The sequence below is a fragment of the Sylvia atricapilla genome, chromosome 20, assembly GCF_009819655.1.
Source record: "Sylvia atricapilla isolate bSylAtr1 chromosome 20, bSylAtr1.pri, whole genome shotgun sequence".
NCBI classification, from domain to species: Eukaryota; Metazoa; Chordata; class Aves; order Passeriformes; family Sylviidae; genus Sylvia; species Sylvia atricapilla.
The window spans coordinates 3,350,630-3,363,402 of NC_089159.1; the positions used below are offsets into that span (position 1 = coordinate 3,350,630).

The 12,773-nt window shown below is 45.8% G+C and overlaps 1 protein-coding gene across 1 annotated transcript; it reads left to right on the forward strand.

Annotated features, from left to right (window-relative positions):
* Window positions 1–786: 786 nt before the first annotated feature.
* On the forward strand, window positions 787–9,269 carry RFC2 (replication factor C subunit 2). Its single transcript, XM_066333167.1, has 11 exons — window positions 787–952; window positions 1,958–2,027; window positions 3,540–3,581; window positions 3,956–4,062; window positions 5,206–5,307; window positions 6,051–6,151; window positions 6,826–6,983; window positions 7,374–7,439; window positions 7,869–7,949; window positions 8,288–8,401; window positions 9,051–9,269. Exons 1-11 carry the CDS (start codon window positions 837–839, stop codon window positions 9,159–9,161), a joined length of 1,068 nt encoding a protein of 355 aa, XP_066189264.1. The 5' UTR covers window positions 787–836; the 3' UTR covers window positions 9,162–9,269.
* The last annotated feature ends 3,504 nt before the right edge of the window (window positions 9,270–12,773 follow it).

Genomic DNA, 12,773 nt, shown 5'->3' on the forward strand with positions numbered 1-12,773 from the left:
ATTCAATAACCCAGTTCTCTGTCAGGGGCTGGTAGCATGTAGGGGCACCAATGAGCTTAACTCCTCATCAGAATTATCAATTAAGGAAAAAAAAAGTCTTGACTTAGGTGGATGAGCCACCTTTACTTAACATGGAAAAGAACATTTATAATCATAGAATTTCAGAATGGTTTGGGTTGGAGAGGATCTTAAAGCTCATTTCATTTCACCCTCTGCCATGGGGACACTTTCCAGCAGATAAGATTGCTCCAATCCAAGCCACCCTTGAACACTTCCAGGAACAGAGCAGCCAGAGCTTCCCTGGGCAACCAGGATACATTCTATGTGTTCAATAAACGGAGCCAGAATCATCGCCCTGACTGTAACGTAACTGCTTACAGTATTTTGTATGCATCTTCTATTGTTTTCATTTTTGGGGCGAGAGGAGGAAGGCGGAAAGGGGCGGGGGGGGCGGGATAGAGGTAGATAGAAGGGACAAAAGTTTAGACCCCTGAAATGCAAACATGTTATTGTTTTTATTATCTTAACCCGCGGTAGGGTAGGAGGCCCAGCGAGTCCAAACAGACGAGTGCAGGCCCACCCAGCCGAGCTGCGAGCGGCCTCCCCACACCGACAGCTCCTTCCCTGGCACAGCACAGCACAGCACGGCACAACCACGGGCCTGGGTGCCGCCTGCCCGCCTCACAGCAGCCTCAGGAGCCGGGGAGCGGCCGGCCAGCGCACACCCCGGCTGCCTCACCCGGCCCGCCCCGGAGGCGTGCCGGCAGCGCGGCCCTCCCTCCTCCCCTCACGGCGGCATCGGCGGGGAGACGGCCGGGAGCGCCAGCTGCGCCGCCATGGAGGTGGATGTGGCGGAGGACGAGAAGGCCGGGCCGTCGGCAGGCGAGAAGCGGGGATCCACTGACTCTGCGGGAGCCGCGCCCGGCGGCAGCGGCCACTACGAGCTGCCGTGGTGAGCTGAGGGAGCGGGCGGGGGAGCGCGGCCGCCCCGAGCCGCCATGACTGCCCGCCACAGCCAGCGGGGGCGGGGCGAGGGGCGGGCGGGCCGCGCGGTGATTGGTGCGGAGCGGGGAGGGGGCGGGCCCCTGTGCGGCATAGCCAATGAGGTGAGGGCGGGGCGCTGGTGGCGGGAAGGCGGCGGCGGGGCTGTGGCGGCTGAGGGGAGCCGGCCATGGCCGGAGCCGTGTGTCCCAAGCTGTCCCCCGATGCCTGCCCGGGTGCGGGAGCTCAGTCTAGCCCGGAATCCGGGACTCCGCCTGCACCCTGTGACGTGCCCCGTCTGTTTCCGGGGCTGGGAAGGCAGGAATCAACAGGTATACAGAATTGTTTGGGTTGGAAAGGACCTTAAGGGCCTTTTCGTTCCAGCCTCTTGGCAGGGGCACCTTCCACTACACCGGGCTGGTCCAAGCCCCGTCTAGCCTGGCCTTAAACACTTCCAAAAGTCAACAGTAAAGAATATCCTTTGTTTTCCTTTGTAACGCAGAGAAAGTCAGCCCTGCAGGCTGTTTACCATGGGACAACACACAGGGTGGCTTCCTTCCCTCAGGCTGAGGCACCGAATTCCTCTTTGAGTCCTGCCTTTTACTTTTTTATACCAGCGGAAATAAAACCTTTCAGAGTGATGAGGCCCTGGCACAGGCTGCCCAGAGCAGCTGTGGCTGCCCCATCGTTGGAAGTGTTCCAGGCCAGGTTGGACCTGGAGCAGCCTGGGACAGTGGAAGGTGTCCCTGCCCAGGGCAGGGGGGTGAGATGGCCTTTAAGGTCCTTTCCAAGCCAAACCATTCTGGGATTCTCTATGGTTAGTGTTACGGAATGCTGTGCTTAGCAATGACACTGAAGACATGTCCAGCTGTCTTTGTCCTGTGCTCTCTTGATATGATCCTCCTTGTCCATCCCTCTAAAACACTATTAAAGTGTTATTACATGTGGTGAAGTGTGTGGAGTTTTACTTTTACAGGGTGGAAAAATACAGACCCATGAAACTGTCCGAAATAGTTGGAAATGAAGATACTGTGAGCAGGTTGGAGGTATGTACTTGTCCCTGTATCTTTTTATGTCTTATGTCAAAAATGTTAAAAACGGGCCAGGAGACCTGCTCCTTTGAAAAGCCTTTATTAGTCAGCTCTTTAAAGGGGGAACTCGAGGGGTCGCCTGCGCCGCCGCTGCTCCTGTCGCCGCCCTCGCTCCTGTCGCCGCTGAGGATCAGGTGTCAGTCGGACCTTCTGCTCTCGCTGCAGCAGAGTCGGGAGGCTCCGATCTCGCGGGAATTCCCGGCAACCCAACTGGGCTCGTGTGGTCTAGGGGTGTCACTTCTTCCCAGTCCCTTTGTGGTCGTGGCGAGGCGGCAGAAGCAGAATTCAGTCTTTAGGTAGCTGAGGGTCTTCTCGGTGTTGTAGTGCCTCCCTTTTTACCTGGATTTGGTGCTGGGTCGCGGCTTTTGGGTCCGCTTGCCGGCAGCTGTACTTCGGTTTTGGAGCGGTGCACCATGGAAGTCCTTGGATTTTCCTATTAGGCGGGGCCGGCAGCTCGAGGAGCCGGCAGGGAACGGCGACAGCCTAGCCCGACGGAAGGGGGGGGGCCCGGGGTTTTAGAGGGGGTATACAACTTGGAATGAGATTTTTGAGGGTACAAACTTTGGTACAAACAGCTTAACAGACCGGTTTACAACTGGCATAATATTTGAAACAGTACAACTTTTTAACAAATGGCAGACTGTGTAAGAAAATGGGAATCTCTTACATTTTATTCATTTCAAAAAACACATATATTTCTGTGTAGATCCATAGGCTAGTAAAAACACTGTCCTGTTTTTACATCCATGCTTGAGTATGTGGAAGAAAGCTTCCTGATTTACTTTAAAAATTACAAGTTTTACATGATATTTGAGTTGTGTGTAAGGAAATTTGCCTTCTTCAATTGGGATATTTAAAATTAACCATTTGATACAGTTTAGAGAATTTGTAGCTGTTACAATAATACTGTTTCAATTAATAAATATAATTCCTATAACAACAGAAAGAAATATAATGTTTTATTTGGAAAAGAAATGTTTGCCAGATCAATTCTTCCCTGAAAGTGTCCAAGGCAATGTTGGATGGGGCTTGGAGCAACCTGGTCTAGTGGAAGGTGTCCCTGTCTGTGGCAGGGGGTTGGAATGAGATGGGCTTTAAGGTCCCTAACTATTCCAGGATTCTATAATTCTATGACAAATTTATCTGTGAACACAGTATTTGTGTTCACACAATATTTTAATTATATACTAGCAGGTATATAATTAAAGCAGATACAAAGGAAAGGCAAGAGTACTAAAGATCTGTGGCATTAAGTGCTTTTAAATATATCCCTATTATTCTAGGGGCTGATTTCTAACAGTTCAATTTAAAAAACCCAAACATATGAAAGCACGAGGTTCAAAAAATGAAAATAGGAGGGGGAAAAAAGAAGCTTCTTTCTGATGCTTAAAATAGAACAGAATTGAAACTATTTGTTCATGGTACTTTTTTGTCCTTACATAATTTCTTATTATCATTCTTTCTTAGGTCTTTGCGAAAGAGGGGAATGTACCAAATATTATAATTGCTGTGAGTATTGCTGTGTTGTGCTGTATTTCAGTGTTGGTCCTGGATTTGAAATCTAGCCAGGATGGCCTCCCAGTACAGATCACTTTGTCCCTGAGTGTACTGCTGAGGGAGATGTGTGGTGTTGGGACAATGTTCTTGGCAGAATACACAGGGAAACAAGTTTAAATCTACCTCAGGTGCCTGCTGAAACACATCCTGCACCATATACCTCTGTCAGGAGCAGAATCCTGAGCTCAGGCACAGCTTCCAGGCTGATGTTTTCTCTGCAGTTCCTCACTTGCAGCCTTTTTTCAACATTGAGGAGATTTGTAGAGGGCACAGCTTAGAAAGTTGCATTAAACTTACCAGCAGTTGTTGCATTGTCACATTTTTAGGGCCCTCCAGGGACAGGTAAAACCACCAGTATCCTGTGTTTGGCTCGTGCTCTGCTTGGTCCTGCACTGAAGGATGCTGTTCTGGAGCTGAATGCCTCAAATGACAGGTGAGAATGAACCAACCTTACCACATTTTTAATGAAGAAGCGAGTTTCCATTAAACCCAGGCCAGTTTCGTAGGCTTAATGCTATAGTAAGGCCTCTAAGACTTATTTTAGTGCAGTCTTTCAAAATAAAAGGTAGGAGAACAGCAGTCTTTGGTGTTCACCCATCAACACAGATATTATTTCTTGATGTTTTAAAAACTTTATAGATACTTTAATATGTGAAAATATGAACAGGTAGAGTGCAGAATCCATAATAGTGCTTTTTTTTTTTCTCAAATTTATTTGAAAGAGTTAAGCTTCCCACTGCATTCATGAGGATCCTAAGAATGAAAAGTGAACAGGTTGTTTATACTCAAACTCTTCACTGCTTAGAGTGAGGGGAATTAGGGCTCTAAGGGCAGTTGAGGATTAAAATGTAGGATCAGGTTTTAGGTGTGTAGAGGACACTGACTGTACTCCAAGGACTCAGGCACTAAGGGCTGATTATATTTCCCAGGTTCTGTTCAGACCCACCCTGGAATACTCTGACATTTCCTGGTGTGTTGTCTGAGCACAATACACTTCACCTACTCCATTAGTATCAGTTATAGAAGAGCTACAGAATCACAACATTCTTTTTCTAGGCAGGACAAAAAAAGTAAAATCCTCTTTTAATAAAAGCAGGTCTTTGAACAGACTTTTTCTAGGAAAGTGTCTGTGTTGTGTTGATATGATTCAGTCTTTCCAGCTGTATTTTTTAAACTCTTGTGAGCTACAGCTGGGGCTGTGGATGGAGCTGTGGGAAGAACTGGCAAAGCAATCTCACATGCTTCTGCCTTTGTTTATTTATTACCCTTCCCTCGTGCCAAACATAAGTCATTTTGTGGTGGTGCTGCAAGGTTACTGGCTTTGTGTATATTTATATTGCTGCTGTTAAATTATTTACTTCAAGACCCCCAAAACCACAGATTGTTGGTGTTTGAATCTAAATCAGTTGGACAGTCTGGCTTAAAGCATGGTTCCACAGCAGTTGTGCTGAAACAGCTGAAGGGCAGGAACAAACAGTGGTAGAACCAGGAGCACTGCAACTGCTGTGGCTGCTGAAAAAAATCTACTCTGTATTTTCACCCAGCTTATCATGAATCAATTGAATTATTGTTCCAGAGGCATTGATGTTGTAAGAAACAAAATCAAAATGTTTGCCCAGCAAAAGGTCACACTTCCAAAAGGTCGGCATAAAATAATCATCCTCGATGAAGCAGACAGGTATGTTGTTTTATCTTGACCTCAGCTACTGTGTGAAATGTGCAGCATGTCTCCTGTCTGTAGAGCTCCAGTCTTGGACAGTGTGGGGTGTTTCTATCAAGCTGGTCAAAATAACTTGTTAGGAAATGAATATGGATTGAGCAGTGATCTTCTGGGAGTGCTCACAGCAAGAAGAGATCATTGCTTCAAAAGAGATGCTGAATATTGACATGGAATGCTCTGGATATGAAACACAGCAGTTTACTGGAAGGATGCCCCATCCCTGGAACTGTTCAAGGCCAGGTTGGATGGGGCTAGGAGCTGCCTGATCTAGGAAAAGGTGTCCCTGTCCATGGCAGGGAGTTGGAACTGGATGAGCTTTAAGGTCCTTTCCAACCCAAACCGTTTTGTGATTCTGTGATTCCTTCTCTTTGGAAAGAGTTCGGCTCATGTTGAGAATTTTCCTGGATGAAAACGGGACTTTCTCCTCCTCCATAATGTTACAGTGTTCTCCAGAGCGTTAATGATTTCATTTTGCATGTCACGGATGTCATTTTGCATGTTATGGAGGTCTCTGTGACTACCTGCATTGCAGGGTGGTTTGTTCACATGACTTGAAAAAGGTGCTTAGTTTATCAAACCAGAATGTTGCAAAGCACAGCTTAATACCTGTAAACTCTGCAGCTTGTATGAAAACAGTTTTTAGGCTGCACCTATGAGTGAGTGAAGGACAAAATGTGTCCTAACTCCTTGTCTCCCTTCAGCATGACAGATGGAGCCCAGCAAGCACTGAGAAGAACAATGGAAATTTATTCCAAAACCACACGCTTTGCACTGGCATGCAATGCCTCTGACAAAATCATAGGTAAGAGCTGCTGGTTCCTGGGTGTCCATGTCATATGTTCTCCACAATGTTGGCTCACTTCCAAGGCAGCTTCCAGAAATACCTTAATGCAGCTTGCTGCAGGAAAGCGTGGGACTTCTGAAAAATCAAGCCACCTGTACTTCAGCTGATAAAAGAGTTTATTTGTGTAGCCAGGGCACCTTCTGAGCAGCCCTTTTTGATGGATAGTGCCATATGTGACTGCAGAAGCAGATTTCTCATGTTTTGAGTTTAGTCTGCATCCCACTCTGCTACAGTTTAGGATGTTTGATGAATTCTTTACTGAGTATTGAACCCTTTTTGTCCTTTCTGAATTGTAATCTTAACTTTGCCTATAGATGAACACATTACAGACCTTTAGACTTCTCTTGAAAAAAATAATGTGATGACCATCTCTGTTCAGAAATGCAGGAGAACAGAGGAAGCTGAGCTTTGTATATAATTCCACTTATCTGGGAAAGCTCCAGTAGCACGTTTGGGCTCAAAGGAAGGACTATAACAATTGTATGTGCTCAAGGAGAGGCTGTGTTCTGCTTGGACCTTAACATGTCCTTTTTCTTGCTGGAATTCTTGGAAACTGAAATGAAGACTTGTGTTTGGTTGTGGTGTTTTTTGGGAAAAAGAGAGAGAAGCTAATTACACATCTCTGTCCTCAGAACCTATTCAGTCCCGGTGTGCAGTGCTGCGTTACACCAAGCTGACAGATGCACAGATACTTGCCAGGCTGCTGAAAATTGTTGAGAAAGAGGATGTAGCATATACAGATGATGGACTGGAAGCCATTATCTTCACAGCCCAAGGTGATATGAGACAGGTAAAAGGAGTAAGACAATGAAACAAAGGCTTCTGTTTAAAGCAAAAAACTTCTGAATGGCAGCTTTCAAGGATTTCTCTCTGGAGAGGTAAAGCAAAGGAGGATGTGACTTGTGGCCCAAGAGTAACTAAACTGTTTGCTTCTGTGAGGGTTTAAAATGCTCTGTAAAAGTGAGTTGGTGGGAAGTGAATACCAAATTTATGGGAGGAAATAAGTGAGCATAAAATTGTGGGGTTTTTCTGTTGTTTAATGGCAAACTGCTTATTTGACATCATTTCCTGAAGTGCATTTCATCCTGAGGAGGTGAGTGAGAAGTAGACTTCAGAAAACAAATTAAGTCTTTTTTTTTTTTTTTTTTTTTTTTTTTTTTTTTTTTTTTTTCTTTCACAGGCATTAAACAACTTACAGTCCACATACTCTGGATTTGGCTTTATAAACAGTGAAAATGTCTTTAAGGTCAGTAATAGCTGAAAACAATTTTGCCTGAAGATTAGTCCATGGCTGTGTGAGATTCCATTGGACACATAAACCTTTTTGCTGGTTTGCAGACAGCCCTGGGTATGTAGCAGTTACAGCATCAGACTTTAGCCTATGTGCCTTTTGAAAAGACATCCCTAGTGGCACATCTGAGACCTTTGCAACTCTCTCAAAGCACACAAATCCAGTAACTGCAGGGAAATTTCAGTGGTAACTTGGGAATCTGTTACTTGGGTGTTTTCATTTCATGCTGTTGAGTCTGCCAAGAGTCAGATTACTCAAAATTTAGTCTGTATTTTGGAATATTTCTGATTCAGTACTTTGTCTCCATAGCACCTTGGTGAAAATACCAGAAGTTTAATGAGAAGTTTTCTGATATTTTCAATGTAATATTTCTCTTGGATACAGGTGTGTGACGAGCCTCATCCTCTGCTTGTGAAAGAAATGATACAGCACTGTGTAAATGCAAATATTGATGAAGCATACAAGGTTGGTTTTCATGTCTTGTGTCAGTATAGTCAGGCATTCTTTCTCTACAAAATTTTTTGTTTGCTTTGAGGCATTCACACTGTGTGTTGCTTTTTGAGATAAGGGCAATGCCATGTAGATGAGTTGATAAACTAAATCCCTTTTGGCCAGGAGTTTGTTCAGATAAATAAGCCAACAAGCAAAAACCAAAGGTACAGTAAAATGAATTGCTAGATGCTTGAGGTTAAATCAGCTGATAAATAGTACATGCAATTTCAGTGATTATATACAGCTGTTCCAAAGGTGAATATCCTTGACTCAGCTGGCAGATAAATGGGGGGTTTTTCTTGCCTGCCCAGATTCTTGCCCACCTGTGGCGCCTTGGATACTCTCCAGAAGATGTCATTGGCAATATCTTCCGTGTGTGCAAGACCTTTCAAATGCCTGAATATCTGAAGCTGGAATTTATCAAGGTTAGTACTAACTCAGCTCCTGATGGGACCTTTTGGGCCTTTTTAAGAAGAGGATGTGATCAGGGGCAGCCTCAGGGGTTTCTGTTTAAATTTGGTGTCTATTAGCACAAAGAGAGTGCTTCTTGACTCATTACTGCCTTCTTTCCCACTGCATCATCAGTTTGTCAGTGAGAAGTCACTTGCACTTTAGCATCTGAACACCCACAGAAGTGCCAGAAGTCACTTTAGTGATCAGCTAAAATTAATAGCAGATGCAATGTTGAATTTATTAGTTATATCAAAGCATCAAATATCTGCTTGAAAATGTTTTTCAAGTGCATAGTTGCTTCTAGTCCAATAGATAGTAAAATATTAAATTAACAGAGAGTTGATGAACAGTAAGCTGGTGACATGGAACTACTCTTCATATTTGAAACCCATCCTCATATGCAGGCACCTTGCTTCTTATAAAGGTAGTGGGGAAGTACAGGCTTTGATTTTAAAAACAAAAGGCATTTTAGTTGGTTTATAGGAGAAGATGTATTCTCTGAGGCACGACTGACTCAAAGCTGGTCTTTTAGCAGCAAGGGATATGTTCTGTTTAGTCATTTGTAACGTATACACAGACTGGGGGAGTAAACAGAAGACTTGACAATGTCTCTGTCACCAGGAAATTGGGTACACTCACATGAAGATAGCAGAGGGTGTGAACTCCCTTTTACAAATGGCTGGGCTGCTGGCCCGGCTCTGCCAGAAGACTGCAGCCCCTGCAGCCAGTTAGGCACCTCCTCAAGCCTGCTGGGAAGAAACCAGGTTTTGTTGCAAAAACTGTTTTATACTTCTTTTATTTAGACCAATAAAGCTCTAAAATTTACTTTAACCCACAAAATTGTATGTGTTTTATAACCAGGATAGAAGAGAGAACTGTGACAGTCCAGAGCAATTAAGGTCTGTCCAGTGCACTCAGCAAAACTGCTTATGTCCATGGTATTGAGACCTAAGCAGGAGAAACAAAAATGGAATCCTGTTGTTGGGGATAACACTTCAAGCCTGGTCATGAGTGATCTTACCAAGACCAAGAAGGATTTTTTTTTTTACACAAAATACACCATTTACTGAAGTTATAATTGAGACATATTGAGCCACTTTGTGGGTAGGGAAGGTATTTTCAGCAAACATACAGGAGAAATATTACACATTTCTTAATGGTGCCACTACATTTTGGCTATTCCTTTTGTAATGTTTAAAAGACTTGACTAAATTCTGGGATGATCTGTATTTATGTTCCCTTTCCTGTCCCTGCTTGTCCAGGTTAGGTAATGTCATAGTTTCAGGCTGCCAAAAGACCACAGAATCATGTTTGCCTGTCCAGTTTTGGAAACACCTTGTAAATGGGCAATTAAGTGTGAAATGCAGACAGAAAGTAAATATAAATTGAATTTGACCACCTGATATGAGATGTGAGACTTGTCTCCAAGCAGATACATCTTAATATAATTACAGAATGATTAGGTTGGAAGAGACCTTTAAGATCATTAAGTCCAGCCCAGCCCTAACATCTCAACTAAACCATTGCACCAACTGCCACATCCAGTCTTTTTTCAAACACATCCAGGGATGGTGACTCCACCACCTCCCCGGGCAGACTATTCCAGTACTTTATCGTTCTTTCCATAAAAAGCTTTCCTAATACCCAACCTGTATTTCCCTTGGTGCAGCTTAAGGCTGTGTCCTCTCATTCTGTCAGTGGTTGCCTGGGAAAAGAGACAAACCTGGCCACAGCCACCGTTCAGGGAGTTGTAGGGAGTGATAAGGTCACCTCTGAGTCTCCTTTTCTCCAGGCTGAACAACCCCAGCTCCCTCAGTCATTCCTCACAGGGTTTGTGTTCCCAGCCCCTCACCAGCCTCGTGGCCTCCTCTGGATGTGCTCAAGTGTCTCAATGTCCTCCCTAAACTGAGATCCCAGAGCTGGACACAGCACTCAGTGTCCATCCTAAACTGAGATCCCAGAGCTGGACACAGCACTCAGTGTCCATCCTAAACTGAGATCCCAGAGCTGGACACAGCACTCAGTGTCCTTCCTAAACTGAGATCCCAGAACTGGACACAGCACTCAGTGTCCATCCTGAACTGAGACCCCAGAGCTGGACACAGCACTCAGTGTCCATCCTGAACTGAGATTCCAGAGCTGGACACAGCACTCGAGGTGTGGCCTCACCAGTGCAGAGCACAGGGGCAGAATGACCTCCCTGCTCCTGCTGGCCACACCATTCCTGATCCAGGCCAGGAGCCATTGGCTTTCTTGGCCACCTGGGCACACTGCTGCCTCATGTCCAGCTGCTGTCACCAGTGCCCCCAGGTCCCTTTGTGCCTGGGCACTGTCCAGCCACACCATCCCCAGCCTGGAGCACTGCAGGAGTTCTTGTGGCCAAAATGCAGGACTCAGCACTTGGACTTACTAAACTTCATCCTATTGGACTCTGCCCATCCATCCAACCATTCCAGGTCTCTCTGCAGAGCCCTCCTATCCTCCAACAGATGGACACACACTCCCAGCTTAGTGTCATCTGCAAATCTACTGGTGGTGGACTCAATCCCCTCATCCAGACCATCAGTGAAGATATTAAACAGGACTGGCCCCAGCACAGACCCCCGAGGGACACCACTGGTGACTGTCCCCAGCTGGATGCAGCACCATTCACCTCCACTCTGGGCCATGCAGCCAGTTCCTAACCCAGCAAAGAGAGCTCCTGTCCAAGCCCTGGGCTGCCAGCTTTTCCAGGAATATGCTGTGGGAGACAGTGTCAAAGCCTTGCAATTAGGCATGGTCTGGTTACAGCAGTCACACAAAAGAGTGCAGAGGCACAAGTTGCTGGTGCTTGCACTTCACTCTGCCCATTTTATTGATGATTTCCATTCCAAGTATTCAGTTCCCCACTGCAGCTGTCTCGGTGCCAAATGGATGTTTCCTGGCAGCACCAGTTGGCTTCAGCCTGGGGCTGATCCTGCACTGAGGCAGAGGCTGGGCACACCCTCCTGTTCTCTGACAACGCACAGGGGTCACAAGTTTCAGCAGCAAGAGCTGGTGGCATCGTGACTTTCCCCTCAAGTCTTCCTGCAGCTCCCCTGGCAGAGCCTGCAGACAAACCTTTGTGATTCAACGTGCAGGGGAGCAAGGGAATTGGCAGCTAAAGTGCAGGGAACGCAGCAAACAGCACTTGGAATAATGGATGTAATGCTCAAAGTACATTCTTTCTTCACTAGATATGTGTTGAACTTAGGCTTTGGTTCCCAGCCAGTGAGTTATCAGCACAAACTCTATTAATTCCACAACTAATAGTTTAGTACTGAGGCTTGAGCTGCTGAGCTCTCTACAGACACAGCATCCCAGCTTTTGTCCCCAAAAATTTAAATAAGGTTAATTTTCCTTTGACTACACATCACAGCCAGCCTACTCTGTCTTTGCTTTCTCATTAAATGTGTTCATTGCTGGATGGGGAAGGAAGAGGTGTTACCATGGATGTTTCATAAACCAGCAAACACTATTTTGGATGACTCAAGGTCAGTCTTTACCCTGTGGGATGTGCCTGCCCACAGTGTTGATGCTGGTAGAAGGGAGAGGAACATGGAGGGTCATGGTTCCTGTTCTACCTGGTTTCGGAGGGTTTCTTCTCAACTATATTCAGTAGCTGCATTTCACAGCTCCAGTTTGGAGCAGACTCTCCTTTGGGCTAATCCTTTCCAGCTCTGCAGGGTCATAATCACACCCACTTTTCCTCAGAAGAGGAATTGTATTGATCCCAGAGGCCACCAACACCTCCTGCTCTCCAAAGGTGTTTTTTGTCCCCTCTGAGTGCAGAGCTGCTGCTTTCCAGCACTTAACACAGACTCCCCAGCTCCATTTTCAGAGCTGCACCAGCCAGAACAACTTTTCTAAAGCATTTTGAATTGAAAACAGGAAGTGACTTTCTCACTTGACTGCCTACTAAACGTGAAGAGAGAGAGAGGTGGACCCAGGGGAGATGAAAGTCTCCTTGCATTAGGTTCAAACAACAGTGTCTAGCAATTCTGGTTGAGCACCAGAAATCCTTGCACACCTAAAGCCAGTCCCAAAAGGGCAGCAGGGCAATGAACACACACACCCATACTCATTGCAAAGAAAAACCATGAGGCTGTTCAGAGCAAGACTGATGACATTGGTGAGAGTTCCCGAAACAGTCCCTGGATACCCTGGATACCTTCCAGGGTATAGAAGATGGTAATGAGACGACTGGCTGAGAAGTGCCCCAGAAGCTTTACAAAGCCAAGGATTTACCCCTCACCACAGCTGACTGATCTGGAGAGCTGCAAAGGGGGATTTGCTCAGACCCCAGTAAGTGAAGGGAAGATTCTC